Source organism: Lepeophtheirus salmonis, chromosome 14 (assembly GCF_016086655.4).
Source record: "Lepeophtheirus salmonis chromosome 14, UVic_Lsal_1.4, whole genome shotgun sequence".
NCBI lineage: Eukaryota > Metazoa > Arthropoda > Copepoda > Siphonostomatoida > Caligidae > Lepeophtheirus > Lepeophtheirus salmonis.
Genome location: NC_052144.2, coordinates 35,821,666 through 35,839,645, shown reverse-complemented (window position 1 = coordinate 35,839,645; position 17,980 = coordinate 35,821,666). Strand labels below are relative to the sequence as shown.

Genomic DNA, 17,980 nt, shown 5'->3' with positions numbered 1-17,980 from the left:
AAATTCTCAAGGTTAACATGTTAATCTTTGTTTTGTTTTTTACCATACAAGTGGATAGCATTATTTCTATCTCTGGTTATTTCCTAACTTATTCATTTAGATAAATAATCAAACTAATAAGTTATACTATAGCAGAGAAACGGGTGAATTCGAGCGGTGGGTGAAAACGTACACTCGATTTTTCGGAAATTATCATGTTTAAATTAATTTGATCAGATTCAATCTATACTTAACTACAGTACTTCCTTTGTTATGCAATGGACTAGTTAAATGATGTGCGTGCAATGATTCTGAGGACATGAGAGTTTGATGGTACTTTTGTTATAATTTTTTGTCAGATGTTTGGAGAAATACTAATCTAGTTTTAATTTTATTCCTTGGACATTGGTTATAAAATTATTCTTACTCTAATAACAATTATTTATAGTGAAAAAAGTTGTAAATATTTTTAGCATATTTTTGTGCTTTAATTTATAATCTAAAAATCAGTGTTCTAAGGTGATTTTGAACACAAGTGTTAGGGTTGAAACTCACCTGTACGGTTTCACCCTTTTCAAATGAAAATGATAAAATGGAGGTAGTTTTTTATTTTTTTTTATTTGACATTAGCGGCAATTGAATTAAAAAGCCAAGGGGTTATACAAGAAAATGATCCTAAAAATATTCCTGAGAGGCACAATACACAAGGCATTTAAGGATCATGCCGGAGTATTCGTAAATCTTGAACAAATTTATTGTGTACAATTATACGATCGCAAATTATAGATGGCAAAAACAAATTGGCTCCTCCTAGATCTCAACAAACCGTCCTTAACGATAAAATTGAAAGCCAATTTTGCCAATACTTAAAGACTACATATTAACTGTTTTATAGATTTACTCCAATTCAAACCTGTACGCTGGCTCATGAACATACAATTAAAAATCAAAAAGTAACGGGAAAGGATTGGATTGGAGGATTTTTGGATCGAAACAAGACTTTTAGCATCAGGCAACCAAAATTAACATCATGGGCTCGAATTTCAGCATGTAATAGGAGCAATGTCGACAAATTTTTTGACAAGTCCATAAGTATTCTTGAAAATAATACTTTTTAAATTCATAAAATTTATAATTTTCATGACACTAGAATCACATCAACTCCAAAAATGCCAAAACTCAATACCACAGAACGATGCCATCAATTCGAAAAAGTTGTGTCGCGAGAAATGGGCGAACTTGCTACCCTAGTTGGTATTGTAAGTGCAAGTGGGACTTTTGTACCTCCTGCATTTGGTTTCCCATGAATAAGATTTGGTACAACAAAAATTATGACCGGGGTGATTAGTTTGGTCATTGGTACTCGTACACAAATCTGGTTGGATGACCTCTGAAAACTTTTTATTAGTTATTAAACACTTCATCAAATATTCCCATCCATCTAAAAGCAATAAGGTGTTACTTATCATGGATAACCACGAATTTCATTTAAATTCAACATACCAAAGATAATGGAGTTGTTATCCTTACTATTCCTCCCCCCCCCCCCACTTCAAATAAATGGCAGCCCTTCAATTCTTATTTTGGTAAACAAGTACAATGTTAGATGGGGTTACAAGTTCAGGAAATACGATGTCAATTTATGATCTTCCTAAGTTGGCATATACATCATAGACTGCAGCCTGTTCTTGTCCTAATATTAAGAATAGATTTAAAACAACAGGAATTTATCCATTGAATTCTGATATGTTTCAAGGAATTGACTTCATAGGATCAAATGTAAGTGACAGGCCTCCACACTATCACCATGTATTAGCAACCCTGAAAGAAAGGACAGAGATTCAGATATTTCAGGGGAAATATCATTCGAGGAAATCTAACCATTTGCATAGGCTCCTTCTAGAAAGAAAAGTAATCGAGGATCAAAACCAGGGTGCTGTATTGTGGCTACAGATAGCCCCAAAAAATGTTATCCTTCAAGTCGAAAATATAAAAAAAAATTGGAGCAAATTATAAGCATTCCAAAATGACTAAACAAAATTTAAAAATGTGACTATTCAAAGGTTTATTTAATGTTTACCAACACCAATTAATATTTTGTATTTGTAATTGTAAAAGAAAAAGAAAAGAAAAATATCTTGTGAAAAATAACTAAAACTTCACTGTTTCCTTTGGGGTATTTTCCTTAATTTGTTTCTAATAATACATATGATCTAATATGATCATATATTCAAATTATTGAAATATTGATAAATTTTTAAAATTATATTACTTCAAAAATTGTAATATCTAGAGTGAACTATATGACCCGACGAGAAGGGTGACACTGGACACTTTGACAAAAAAGTTAAAATATTGTAGAGAGGAAACAAATGATCACACACACAAAAAAAAAATATAACTAAATGATAACCAAATTTTAACAATTTTAATTTTTTGAAATTTGGTTGAGAAATGAACGTTTTATGATACAAAGAATGCTCAACTTTACGAACCCACTTGGTTTTACCCTACTAATGATCCGTTTCCAAAACGACAGGACTACAATTTTTTGTTGATCCCTCGTCGTTTATATGTACATTAGCCATCTTATAATTTCTATGAAGAAGTCGAATAAAATACTATGTAAGATTTTAATATTATTAAATATATACCTATATGCAGCTTCCGTTCTACGTTCCAATCATAAGGTACAACCATATACACTGTACGACAGCAAATCACGACTTCTACTTTGATAGTGTCAGAGAGGCCTAATTTGAAAACTAGGTTTCAAGATTTTTTAACACAATAGTTTGGTGAATATTAGTGTTTAAATAAGCTACAACTGACCGAAATCAGTTCAGTCCTTGTCGAGATGGAGGCCAAAAGGTAAAGTATAGCCGATTTTATTCGCGCCGAGCACAGCAACAAGACAAGAAAAACTGGACCGTAGACTAGTCGAAAAACTACATGAACGACTGTTACCTCACCTGCATAGTCGATGAGGCTCCATCAGTAAACCAAACTAAGTTATCAGCCTTTACGACGATGCTGGGAATCGGGGTATGAGACGGGAAGAGGATGCCCCCGTATTAGTTCCCGAAAGACCTCAAAATCAAGACCAATGAGTACCGGGAGGTCTTCAAGGAGGTGTTCAAGGAAGTACAACTAGCCAGAAGGAAACTATGTGTTCATGCAGGATTCTGGCCCAGGGTACATGGCCAGGACCTCGCGGCAATGGCTCGAGGAGAAGTTTTCTGATTTTAGGCCTCCCTCTTTCCCTGACATGAATCCTCTCGACTTTGGTATTTGGGGCTATATCGAATGTAGGGATTGTGCCGTCCTTCATCCAAGTGTATACGCATCTCAGTCTCCCTGTGCCACTAACACTTTATAAGTCTCCTTAGTGTGTGTCTTTAATTTATCAGCCCTTTAAATCATATATAAAAAGTAAACAAAAATATAAAGTTCAATTTATTGAATTTCTCTTAAGTAATATTGAAAGGGAATGCTAAAACCTAATTTCTAGTACTCATCGTTAAAAAATCCCATTCCCTTCACATGCCTTCCAATATTTGATTTAATTTAGTAATAGTAGATCAATATTGTGACAATGTTAGTCTTGGAGTACTTAAGAAATAAATAATAGTTTGGAACGTCGTTACCTTTATTATAGCACGCAACCTTTCCTCCAAAAAGAAACAGAAAAAAGGCCCAAAACCATCTGGTAGTTAGTCAAATAAGTCAATCAAACCAACTGTCTTTTTAATCTAATGTACTCCCAGACTATCACTGTCAAATTATTTCTTCACCATATTTATAATGAATTACATACTATTAAAATCAGTATAGCATTTTATTCGATGCTGTATTATAATATTACTTAGTTATATTTTATTAAAATAGTAGTATTCATTTGTGTTTGTGTATGATAGCCAAAATTTCTTATTATAAATAATTAAATGGTCAATATATACATATGTATTATATAAGCGATGAGGTACAACAATAAATTGTGTTCTTGTCCTTTTGAAATGGAGCATAAATATAGAATAACTTATTACTTTGTGTATTTATGAAAAATAATAAATTATGAAATAGCCATGACGTATCAAGGGAGAGGAGGGAATCGATAGTTAACGACAAAATACATAGGGTATTTTTGTGTTTGCGAGGTAACAACGTGTTGGATAATTGATTAAATTTGGCTACCTACCAAATAATTTCAGGCCTTTTTTCTATTTCTTTTTGGAAGAAAGATTGTATGATAAAATAAAGGTAACGACGTGTATTATTTAATTACAATTTTCACCCTTTGTTAGTAAGCATCCTTTTTTTTGTAGATTATGAGCCGGGGTTAAACATTAATTCCAAATATTAAACAAATAGTGTTACATTTTGCACATTGCACAATCTACTTGGTCGCACAATTAAGCTATTTAAATTTGTAATAATTTTCTAACTATTTCATCCCTTTTTGCACTCGTAAATATCAATTTAAATGTTAAATGTTCTTCTTAGAGTTTAAAACAAGGAGATAAAATGCATCTTAACAATATATGATTGTATATGGAATTATAAACACATGGATAATCATGCATGCAGCTGAGCCTGTTTTTTCTGTATTTCCCCTCTTGAAGGAATGGAATAAAAAAATCCTAACCTTCTTTTCCTTCTTTCCACGTATCAATCCCTTTATCTTTCCCTCTTCCATGAATAAATATTCCCCTTGATTATTGGTCCGCAAGAGAATTTTGACCGGCCCGCCATTTTATCTTGGACAATCATCTAAATATAAACATACTAATCCAAAATGAAAGGTACCATAATTATTCGTACTAAAAACTCGACATAACCATTCTAAAAGTTTTACTCTTGTCATCGACAAATATCGCAGAATAAGCAAAAACAAGTGTCTCATTAAATAATTAGTATAATTTTTATAGTAAAATATAGATTTTTGTTTTAAATTGTGTTTATATTTAATTTCTAAAGAATAAGGTATTGTTTAAATAAAATTATATTGAATCCTTGTTTTCTCTGAACACCTAGAAAATCAATTATATATTCAATAAAAAGGTTTTCTACCATGATTCTGCAGGTATAGATGTTTGGCCTCTACTCTACAAAAGGTAGCCGATCCCTGATATAGATAATAAGATGGCTAGGGAGGTTTTTTTTTTTGTAAAAGTGAGAGGGCCATGCAGGAGCTTGACATATAGTATTGTATCTGAATTAAGACTCCCGTTAATAACAATTGCTTTTTATATGATTTTGGAGGGAGAAATAAATTAATGCCATAAACAAGATCACCTTATAATTTCAAATTGCATTAGTGAACAAAAATATCATAATTATAGTTAAAATCATATATAATATATATTTATTTTATTATGTATTTGAAAAACAATTTATGGCAAAGATAGGCAAGAATTCTTCTTTTGGAGGGAAATGTTCACCCCCCTCTCCCATGGCCAGTGATGTAAATCCTGTGATTTTTTAGCTGGTCCGTTTTTTTAACTAAACATCCTATCCTTAATAGATTCAAATATATTCAAAACCTGTTTGTATGTTCGTGTGTCATAAAAGACGGAGCTTAACCCTGAGGATTTGTTGCAGAGATGTAATTGTAAGTCCTTGTTCGACTCAGAGTAGAATTTGGGATCGACATTTTAGTAACTCTAGCAAATGTCTTTGTTTATTTCCTTCTCTACTTCTTGCCTTGACACAGTTTTTTGTTTTTTCAGTTGATACTTAGAAGGAATTAGCAAGATTTATTAAATTCTCCTCCAAAAAAAAGTTTAATTTAATATAAGCCATTTTCTTTTTCTCCGAACATATTTAATTTTACATTCAAAAGGTTTTTATTATAAATCCATGAAATTTTAGGTGTTTTGTCGTTAAAATAGTTAAAGATGGAATTAAAACAAACGTACATTTACATATAAATTTTTTTTTTTTTTTCAAATCTAGATCAAAACTATCTGTTCAAAAAAAAAAAAAAAATCAATATTTCCTTCTTGAATTTCATTAATTTCAAATATATAAAAAAAACTTAAAACCGACACTGATCCGGCCATGTGTCATATTTTTGGGAAAACAAAATATACTAAAAGTCTTGTCCTTGTATAAAATTTCTAATTAAAAAATATTTTGAGACGTCATCTTAACATAACATTATGCATTTGAAATATGAGTTCAAATAATTTTTTTTCTTTTAAATTTTGAATCCACATAGTCTGGATCTATATCACTCATCTATTTTTTTTTTAAATACTACGAATCAGGATAAACCATAATTTTATCAAAACAGTAGATTATAAAAAGTTGTACATCACGAAACGTAAAATGTTCGTAGGCTGACACATATATAGCAAGTTGCAAGAGTGACAATTTTTACATCAAATATTGGGGATTTCTCAGATTGGCTCTTTCATTGTGGTGCTTTTGTTAGGAAGTAAACCATCAAGACGAATACATATATTATTACCAAAAATCCAAAAAGGAGTCAGCTGGGAACTTTTCACATGACAAAGGAGTAGAACGATAAGTAAAAAGTAATTCATCCACAGAGATTCCAGAATTAATCTTCATCATGTCTTTCAAAATCCAAACAGCCCTTTTGGCTTGTCCATTAGATTCCGGATGACATGGTAGAGAAAGAGAAGCTTTCACCCCCACTTCGAGTGCTACAATTTAGGAAAACCAAATCTAGAGAACCATTATAATAGTTTTAGGAGTGTGTGAGACGTAGAGTTGTTCGACATAGCTGCAGTCTCGATCCATTTGGACCCAGTGTCGTCTAGAATTAGGAAATCCTTCCCTCTGAATTGTAAGAAGTCCACGTGAACACGTTCCCAAGGACAGGCAGGAGAGAAGGATACGGATTTCGCTGGTGTGCGATACACAATGCAAAATGATCGGCAACATTCCATTTGAAGCAGATTTTACCAATGGCAGGACAATGAGAACTAGGAATTGGGTACATTGTGGCACAAAATTTGCATTTGAGACTTGAGAAGAGTTCTTCCATAGGCTCGGCTAGTTCCATTCTGGAGCATTCCTCCCGTAGGTTATTAACATTAAGGCGTGGAAGTAGTTCGTATGTCAGGGTGTTAGGTATGGATACCTATTAATATAATGTGTAATTCGATATCCAGGCTCGTCGCCAGGGTGTTATGTATAGATACCTTTTAATATAGTGTGTAATTAGATATTCAAGCTCGCCGCCAGGATCGACTACTATATTCGACAGGAGGGTTGTACGGAGTGAGTGCAAAGGTATATTCAGAGTCTTTATTAACATGTAAATAAAAAACTAAAAATAATATAATTTAACACAAAGAGTATATACAGTGTACACACATATAAATTGGTAAGGATAGACCGGTAACAACATTATGTTAATTAAATAAAATGTTATGAGAGGAATAAATTTTAATAAGTTTGAGCTCAGCAAGGTCTTAACATCACACATTTTTTCCCAGATTTTTGTAACGGGATATTTACCCAACTGAATAAAATATAAAACTTTAAGACAACTTTATTAAACCTGCATTGTAAATTGTGGTTAAGATCGGTAGAGACAGTTCAACGCGGGTTGTTCTGTAATTCTGGCTACGGCTCTAATTGCTGCTTGTGCATATAAAAATCCCATCTTGTTTACAACATTGAATGTTGTTTTTATTTAAAATATATAGCTTTCAATAAGTTGTTGCAGAGGAGTTTGAAACACGAATGATATAAATCATTTTCCATGTGATTTGTTGTTCCCTAATAAATCTTTGATGGTGATATAAGATATCAGAGAGAAGGAGAGATGGAAGAGAAATATCAAATATAATATCTAAATTCATCACTTTTATAGTATTTAAAAAAACAATGATTAATATGTTCTTTCAAAGAATTTAAGGCAGTGTTTATTATTTGTACATAAATACAAACAAGCATATAATGAATAGATATTAATCTTTCATGTCAATTTTCCAAGAAATAAAATGCTGGGTCAACAATATAAATTAATCAAGCATAATTATGCAACATAAGACAATCAAATTCAGGAGTGTCCGCAAGATTATACATAAATATTTGTTTGTTTTTTGAAAACTCCCAAAAATTAAAAATTTCAAAATCCATAGCTATTCACAAAAAATTTGAATAATTATATTTTTTGGAAAAGAATTTCAAATAATGAACTTTTTGGGGAAAAATTAGATATTTTAAATTTTTTGTAAAAAAATTTCCAAAATCCAACATACTCATTGAGATAAAAGTTGAATTTTTTTATTCAAAAATTCCTAAAATTTAGTTTCAAATATTAATTTTTTGGGATACAAATTTCGATGAACTATATCTATTCCCAGGAAATTAAATTTTTCTGAAAAAATTTCAAAATGAAATTTCAAATATTTTGTTTTTAAAAAAAAAAATCTAAAATCCACCATTATTACATAAAATGACATTTCCGAGAAAAAAAGTTGAAAAATTAAATTTTTTAAACAAAATTTTTAATGATAAATTTCTCGGAAAAAAATTACAAATACTAAATTTTTGAAAAAACAGTATCCAAAATTCATAGTCATTTACAAAAAAAAAAAAATCAAAAATTTAGTTTCAAATATGAATTTTTTTTGGACAAATATTTCAAAAATCTATATTTATTCCCAGACAATTTCAAAAATTAAATTTTTTGGAAAAAAAAAATCAAAGAGCTATAGTTTTTGCATAAAATGACATTTCTCAAAAAATAATTTGAAAAATTAAATTTTTTTGGAACAAAATTGCTAATAAATTTCTTTTTTTTGGAAAACAAATTTGAAAAATTATATTATTTATAAATAAAATTTTTTGAATTTAAAATATTAAGTATTAAAATCCACAGTTACTAACAAAAAGTTGAATGTTTTTGGATAAAAAATTGAAAAAAAATTACAAATATTATTTTTTTTGAAAAAAAAATCCAAAATCAATAGTCATTTAGAAAAACAATTCAAAATTTTAAAAATCTACATTAATTCCCAGAATTTTTTTTTTCCCCAAAAAATTTCAGAAATAAAATTTTAAATATTAAAGTAATTGCAAAAAAAAACTCAAAATTGAAAAATTAATTTTTTTTTCTATCTCCTTCAGCGTGCTGCAGACGCTCCTGCAATTGCAGTTATTATAGCCAAAAAAAGAAACATTTTGCAAACTGTTCACATGCATATCACATTCATATACAAATGTGGAGCTATAAATTTAAAAAAATACATTATTGCCATCATACATTTTTATTATCACCTTTCACTATTATCACAAATATTAAAAAAAGAAGATTCTTTGAATGACGTTTAAAAAAGAGACAAAAAATTATCTCAACATAACAAATTGTCGAACCTCAACTAAAAGAAATGCTAATTGATAAGAATGTGAAAAAGTTCATTTAATGTTATCAATTTTTGTCAAAAATTTAGAATATTTAATAACCAAAAAAATTCCAGAAAATTTAATTTTAATTTTTTTTCCAATTTTTCATCCAAAAACTTTTTGTGAATAACTATGGATTTTAATATTTTAAATTCAAAATGTTTTATTTATCAATTTTTTTTCGAAATAATATAATTTTTCAAATATGTTTTCCAAAAAAAATGAAAACCAAGCCCCTTTCTCCCAAAAAAATATATATTTATGTGCGTTTGTAGGGAGACTGGAAGGGTTTGTGACCAATCTATTTGACCCAATCTATTTAAGGATTTGTTAAAAAGGTCATTGAAGTAAAAAAAAAAAAAATATAATTTATTTTCAACAAAAAAAAAAGGTTCAAGAGGAAAAAAATAGAATTTCTTTTATTCAAAAAAGGTAATTCGTTGTGGCAAAAAAAAAAAAAAAAAAAAAAAAAAAAAAAAATAATCTATGAATGTCCCATTCATTCATGGTATTAATACATAATATAACATTAAATAGAATACACTATTGATATTCATTTAAAGTATGGCTACGCCACCAGTCGAATAGGCAATCATAATTGGTATTTAACCTCGCATGGAATAATGGGTAAGTGTGTGTGTAAAGAGTAGCAAAGTTGCATCGCGCTCTTGCAGGACGATGATCCAGAACGGCAAAGAGGGGGGAGAGGGAAATCACTGCTTCTAATTATAATACACAAACGCAGAATGAAAAAAAATCAGTTGTAAGAGTTAGTATTCTATACGTACACCGTATATTAGGTTTGTGAGGAGGGTGATGTGAGTGAAGTGATGTTGTGCATGGAATGATTTGTTAGAATAATTTTATCATCATCACTATACGTTTTCCGAATCTGTTGTTAATTATTCAGACCTCAGATATTTAAATATAAAAAGGACACAGCTCTTTTCCAGTTAATAACATGAGTCCGTCACAAAAAGTTGCATTATATGGACTTTTAAGTCAATTGGCTTTATTCAGTATGATTGAAGGTAAGAAAAGCCAAAGGTTCATATTATTCAATACTAGGGGCGGCTGTAGGGGATGTGCTGGACGGGCAAATTAAGGAATTTTTGCTATGGATTTTGGAATTTTTTTTCGCAAAAATGGGATATTTCAAATGTCATTTTTGAAATATTTTCGCCAATTTCAAATTTAATTTTAAAATTTTTTTCCAAAAAATTTAATTTTTGAGTATAACTAATAATTTTTTTTTTAATGCTCCTTTAATTGGTTAGACGAAGTTGCGCAGAAAAAAAAATTAAAAAGTCCATACTTATTACCAAAAAATACTAGAAAATTAACTTTTATGTTAATAACATGGATTTTTGTTTTTTTTAAAAAAAACAAGCCCCCCGCTAAAAAAAAAATAGAAATATATGTTTATACATAATCCTGCCGAACGCCCCTGAATATTGATATGTATATCTAATACATTTGTTTATTTATTTATATTTTTGTCAGAGCAAATTTTAATGAATTTTATTAGTATTTAATAAAAATAAAAATGTTTTGTCAGTAACAAATTTCATATTATTTTAGTTACATTACTTAAGTACTACAAGAAATTGAAACGTTTGCACCTAGTTGTAATATATATATATATTTTTTTTTGCAAAATTACAAAAAAGTTAATGAGGAGAAATACAAAATATCAAAGATGATTATTAAATATTTTGCATAAATACAATATATACATATTTAAATCTGTACACGAACAGGATATCTCTATGAAAAAATTATGTTTGACAATTTTGCACCAAAATTGAGTTAGCGAAGAGTGATTTTTTAAAATTTATTTTTGGCTTAAGATCGGTTATACTTATGTTTATAAGTATAAAAGGTTGCTAGATTCAATAACGGGAACGACTTGATGAATGCTAAAAAGGTCGGACCGATTAAAAAAGAAGGTTTATTTATACACAACTAGAACAGATCCAATACTAATTTGAAGCGATATTTTGGCGTACTAGTGTATGTTGGGGAGACTGCGAACAATTACTACTAACAATTTTTTTTTTGACTCAATGACCCGGAGCTGCTCTAATTCATCAAACATGCTAAATGTTAACAAAATATCAACATACAATGTCTACGATTGCTTGAAATAATTTAATTATGAAACAAGTCAGTGGTTTATTCCGCAAATTGAATTTGAATACGCCCTGTCAAATATTAAAACTGTCCCCTGTTGCTAGAGACGGTTGCAATCACTACCGACATTGAGTTTGAATTTGAAAGGTTAGAAAATTCAACCTATGAATATTTTTGGAGGGGTAAATAACTATAGTCTTTTTCAGGTGCTGAATTACTACTTTCAATATATATATATAATATATGTATTATAAAATGCATAAATTCACTCTCACAAACCTCTTCATACCATTGTTAAAATATATTTAAAAGTTATGGTTATGGAGCAAGGTTAATAGAAATATAAGGTTATACCATAACGCGTGTTCGACCGATGTTTGACTTCCACCACGCTTTTAATGACGTTATAGTAGATGAGTGGTTGCGTGTTTTGTCAAAATCTCTTTCTCTTATCAGTTTTTCTTGCCCAGCAGTCGGTACGATAAATTAAATTGAAAATTCTAGCAATAGTGACGTCATAGACTATGAGTTGTTGCGTGTTTTGTTAAAATATGCTTGCCTTGCCTAGCAGTTGCTACAACACATCAGATTGAAAATTCAAGAAAGCCATATTACATGATGATCTAACCTTGTATTACTATTAACTTTAGCAGTGAGTAGTTTTAAAAAAAAATGCATTTAAACGCAACTCATATGTTGCGATTCTCTAGCCAGAGACTGTTGCAACAGTCAAATCAGTACAAGGATAATTGTAACACTTGTTGCAACTGAGCTCTTTGTACTGAGTGTTAAAAATATCTCTTGAATGAGTTAGTTTTGAATTTTGTTAAAAGCATACTAATTCATTTAGAAGATATTTGAAATATGTAATATCTATATGTAATAGCAAAATAATCAATAATTCAAAAGATATCAATTGAAGGAAAGATAATGAAAAACTGAACGCATTATTACCGAAATAATATTCCTGGGTAAATTATATAAGTTTGTCCGTACGTCTCTTTCTATCTCAAAATTGGAGACAACAACAGCAGATACTTGAAATTCAATTATCATATCCTTTTCATTTAAAAAAAAAACTTTTCAAAGCGAAAAATATATTATTAGACTTTTTCGAGATATTCGGAAATCAGCACTTTGAAGGATCACGTAAGTAAATGAAAGATCTCATTATCTGAAAGAGATTGTAAGTTCTTCTCTTATGAAGTATACATAGGGACGAGGCCTCGGAGTCGATCCGTGGACTGAGTTTTTAGCCTGAAGGAGATTAAATGTCTTTAAGTAAACCAGTACAACTCTTTCTTGTATCTACCATAAACCATTACAGTATAATAATTAAAGGATGAAGGGAATGGGTATCATGGAGAGGATGTCATCAAAACCATTAACTCCTGAAAAAGAAAATTATTATAAACATACATTAATAGAAATATAGCGAACAAACTCCAATGATTATATAATCCTACGTGGAAACTTATTCGATCAATTATGATCAATTGAGTCGATATCCCTCTCTTCCTATGTACTCCAATAATATATTCTTCATTTTGTAAAGTTATTTCCTTTAATATTGAAAGGTTACGAAGATTGAATTTCAACTATCCACTCTCGATGTCTCCAATTTTGAGATAGAAAGAGAAAGTATGACGTGAGGGCAAACTTATAACAATGTACCCCATTACAATTGTTTACTTAACTTTGTGGATACAGCTTTTTTGAAGTTTGAAAAATAGAGCTCAGTGTTCCCCACGTAAAGTTTAGTTTTTTTTAATACGACAATCAAAAACATTAGTTATATAAATAACTGCAGAAATGATGATCATAAAAATATTAAAAGCTACTCCAAAAAAAGTTTAAGACATATACAAATCCAAAAACTTTCAAACTAGTTTAGCTTAGTTATGTATTCAAATCAAAATTGCCAAGTTTAAGTTTTTTTTCAGTTTAGTATTGAGTTGAATGCGTGGTAGGACAACGCACAAATGTGCGAATTTGGTCGAGTTAGAGTTTTTGAAAATTTCCACATGTGTACATAATTTTAGTTTCTTAAATTAGATACATCAAATATAATAAATAATATTTCAACTAATAGAAATGTTTATAGAATCACTATGGTATTTAAAAAATAAGTTTAGCACACAAATTTCAACACTTTCCTATTGGATTATTCTCTGTTGCTCCCTCCTTTCATATGGCAGATGTGTTGCCCTTCTAATTATTTCTATATAGTTATTCAGTATCCCATTTTGATCAAAACTCCTCATCGTTGAGATTGATCTCTTGATTATTTTCTCCATCCCTTGAGGTATTTCCTTTGTATTATTCCTTGCCGCGTAGATGACTGTCTGTATTTTTGCTATCAGGGCTTGTATTTTAAATTTGTCCGGGGGGCATGCAGCCGTTGACACTAGACCTTTGTGATTCTGAAGTGCAGTTTTTCTCTCCTCTACTCTGTTAATTAATTGCCACAGGGATAGACATAGGATAAAAAGACGGTCTGAATTTTCAATCGGCAAGGTACAGAAAGTGGACTATTTATTTTCCATTGCTAATTTGCTCGTGTTGAGTTAGGATGTAGTTATTCAGAACCACTTTTGTTCATAGAAGGTAAAGTCGTTCCCCAATACTTTTTTAGGAGCCCTATGAAAACCTAACCTTCCCAGTCTGCTGCACCCCCTTTTAACAATTGATGTTCCATGAGTCTGTCGGAAGACGAATGTTTTGTCGTCTTTCCATTTTTTCCGTCACACCTTGAAATCGAGTATGAAATTTTTAATAAAACAATTCCTCCTTCGAAAAGAATATTTTCCCCTTGTTGTCGACTCAATCTCACTAAATAAATCATCCTGTGATTTGAGGCGCGGATTAAAATTCAATGGCCATGCCCATAAAAGTTCAAGTAAATTTTTGAATTTTTCAAACAATTATTTTAGCTAGTAGTCCGAGTAACTTTCTGAAAATTGTGGACTATAGTAAAGTCGAGTTTTTTCCACTTTCGATTAAAACTCGAATCCATCACTAGCTTTTATATATATTTTTACACATACATTGAAGTCAATATTAGGCCATATGACATTAAAGACTATTTACAATATTTCTTCTTGAGTAACAATACAGTTTTTGTTATTTTTAATGGTAACTACAACTTTGGCCTAGATTTTCTATCAATAAATGTTTTATTTATGAAAAAAATTATTTTACAAAATAAAAATTGATTTTCATTATTCTTAGAAGTTGGATTTTTATTATTTTTTTCAAATGAAAAAATTCTATGTAGATCTTCTTGGAAGCCGTATCAGTAGGGGGTTTCGTAATCAAATACAATATACATAATGTCTGCCTGTATAATAAGTGTAATATTCGCTAGGAGAAGTAAGTTTTAATGATCCCTACAAAAAAAATATGTAAAAGGATTTTCAATATGACTTGAGTTTGACGTATTTAAATTTTATTTTAGCAATTGCAGATGTAGATTAGAAAGATTTTTACAACTACATAAATTAGGAAAAAGAAAAATTGAGAGTTCCTACTGCGTGTCAAGTAGTACTACATATATGAACAAATGCTAAACGAAATTAATAAGGTCAAAAAGTCAAGAGAGTTATATACAGACATTATTTTTTCAAATGCATTGAATATATATATATATATTTTGCATTTCATTGTTTAAGGTTTGAGTTATTTTAAAATCATGTTTGATTTTATTAAGAATTTTCTTTTAGTACCCTCGCAAATAATGTATATGTCTTCATAATAATGAGTGCAAATGTGCTTCGTCAACAAAAAAAAACAAGCTTTTTTTATAAAAATCGAGTCTAAACTCCATTTGTATTCTCTGCAATGAATAATTATGCTCAATTTCCATCCACAAATGATTCTGTTATTACCTTGAAAAGTGCCGTAAATTGAACTTTTAAATAGTAGCAATTCAACGTCATGATAAAAGACTTTTAAGAAGACGCTTAACTAGTGTGAACATTCTTAAGTATCTGAATTCATTCCAAAAATTTGAATACAATGTCTATGATTAATTGAAATATGTCTATGAAATATTGGAATGTATGCATATTACAGATATGTTGTAAAAATATAAATTGAACATTTGTGATAACTTAACAGAAAAACAATCTTTGACAAAAAGAAAAAATATCCAATCTTTTTACAGCACAGACCTATTTTGGTCAATTAGATACTCTATACTCAAAGTTCTGGGATAAAAAAAGATACAGTTTAGTACCTTCATTTGATTTATAAGACTGTATTTGGCCCCGATATGGGGGTTTAAGTTAAAATCTATCAAGTTCTGACTTGTAGCTCCTTCAACGAATTAATCAGAATTGTTTTTTATTTTTTTTTTCCAATAGAAATGGATGATAATAATTCGTTCAATAATAAAAAATATTGTAGGTTGTTTTTATGTTGACGAGCCAATATAAACTCTCGAAATATTTACATACATATGTATGATAGACTTCATAGCGGCAAGTAATGTGTTACATAAGGGGTGAAGGTATTATTTCACTTGCATGCTGGAAGAGTTGTTATTTTAACTCAAGTTAATATACCTTTCTGACCCTTCGGCAGGTAGAACTAATATTCTTCTCACTCAAGCATCCAAACATTGAATAACATACATATTTTTTGACATGTAGACTAATCACTTTCAAAAATTTCTTGTCGAAATGTAGTAGATAAGAATTTCATCTAATTATCTAATGAGATAGCCTTGAGGCATCACTCAATCATAGACTGCGTTTTATTTTTGATGATCTCATTTGTGTATTTTGAATTGACGTTCATGGCTATCATGGTACTGCATATAGATTCCGTTTACAAATGGTAATTAATTAAATAAGTCAATATACATATATTATAGATATAAATATCTTAAATTCTAGTAGTACTTTCCGCGCTGATCACGAATATGTAATTAATTAATACTTTCCTAAAAAATCTAGTTTTTGAGAATTTTTGATTCGCACTTTTGAGTATTTTTATACTTTTTATGATTTTCAATTTTTTAATAAAATAAAATTTTGTCACATAATTTAAAAAGTTCTGCATTAAACCTCGAGAAACTTTGATTCAAAAAATGAAAATCAAATCGGTATTGCTGTTGAATTATGTACATATATGTATAATAAAAAATACTTAGAAATAAATGTTCTTTTGTTAAGGAAAGATAAAATTATTTACACAATATATGTATAATCGGTAGTACGGCAAATTTTACCAATTATTATTGATATTTGTTACTAGGTAAATTTGGGTGTTAAATTAAAAAAGTAATAAAACTGGCTTGACGTTTTGTTCAATTTTTATTTTATTTTTTTATCTTGATTAATTTGTTATCGTTTCTTTGCTCTGTACAAATGATCATTATCTAGTTTTGACTTGATGCGTTGGAATGATGTATAGAAATGTCATATTCAGTTAAAATTGACAAAAATATCTTCTTGTACCAATGCATTAGTGTTGGACTTATGTTTAGAAATCCTAGACGGTCCGAGATCATCATAATTTTCGTTCGCTCGAACTAATTAGTTTCATAAAAGTAGTTCGGGTTGGGTCAGCCACATTAAAAAGTTTGATCTAGATCGCACTTTCTGTTGCATAATATCCTTCCAGACTTTTGTTGTAACGATAGTAAAGTTATCATACTAGTTCTAGTATCAAAATTGGCATTGGGTGGTCTGAAAAGGTTCCGACCTAATAATGATATAAGACATTTTTTCTGATTTTTTATTATATTTTCAACATAGTCTCCTTGTAACTACACACACTTCTCCCAACGATGCTCCCATCTCTCTAACTTATCCAAATACTATTAAGCGTTTTTCTCTGCAAAATAATTGTTCACAAGACACTTTTTGTTTTTGGCTCAATTACTCCGATTGGGATTGACTAAGACGACTCAAATTTTAACACAACAAGCCCTTATATGTCTGCTATTGTTTGAATGTATGTAGTTAAAGGTTACACTTTAAAAAACAAGTGTTTAATGTCAGCTCTATACTCAATCTTGTCCATTTTCACAAAAACAATCACATCAAATTGCTCAAACGACTTTTATACAAGAACCACACGTCCAAAATGTCCGAAACTTAGGTATTTACTTTGGCAATATATGTAAGATTGATGTGACTAGCTTTTATTTACGTGAGCTGCTACCATTGATGCCATAAACTTTTCAAGTCACCCTTGTCACGATGTTACCTCACTAACTCAAAAATATCCCATGTATTTTGTTATCAGCTCTTGATTCCCTCTTCTCCCTGGATACGTCATGGCTATTTCATAATTTATTATTTTTCATAAATACACGAAGAAGTAAGTTACACTAAAATTATGCTCCGTTTCCAAAAGAACAGGCATACAATAACTTGTTGATCCCTCGTCGTTTACATAATATACATATTGGCCATTTTATTATTTATATGAATAAATTTTGGCTATTTCTTTATAGAAATAAAATAATATT

The 17,980-nt window shown here is 29.8% G+C and overlaps 1 protein-coding gene and 1 long non-coding RNA gene across 2 annotated transcripts in view; one reads left to right on the top strand and one right to left on the bottom strand.

Annotated features, from left to right (window-relative positions):
- Window positions 1-5,877: 5,877 nt before the first annotated feature.
- On the bottom strand, window positions 5,878-17,926 carry LOC121129127 (uncharacterized). The gene is made up of 3 exons (XR_005868350.2): window positions 12,454-17,926; window positions 7,152-7,255; window positions 5,878-7,090 (listed from the first exon to the last, which is right to left on the bottom strand). It is a non-coding gene; the product is annotated as an uncharacterized lncRNA (long non-coding RNA).
- Window positions 10,098-17,980, top strand: part of LOC121129126 (uncharacterized) — a 72,248-nt gene continuing 64,365 nt past the window's right edge. The window contains exon 1 of the mRNA XM_040724803.2: window positions 10,098-10,397. Coding sequence (XP_040580737.1) covers window positions 10,328-10,397 — 70 coding nt within the window. The 5' untranslated portion in view covers window positions 10,098-10,327. The remainder of the gene's footprint in view (window positions 10,398-17,980) is intronic.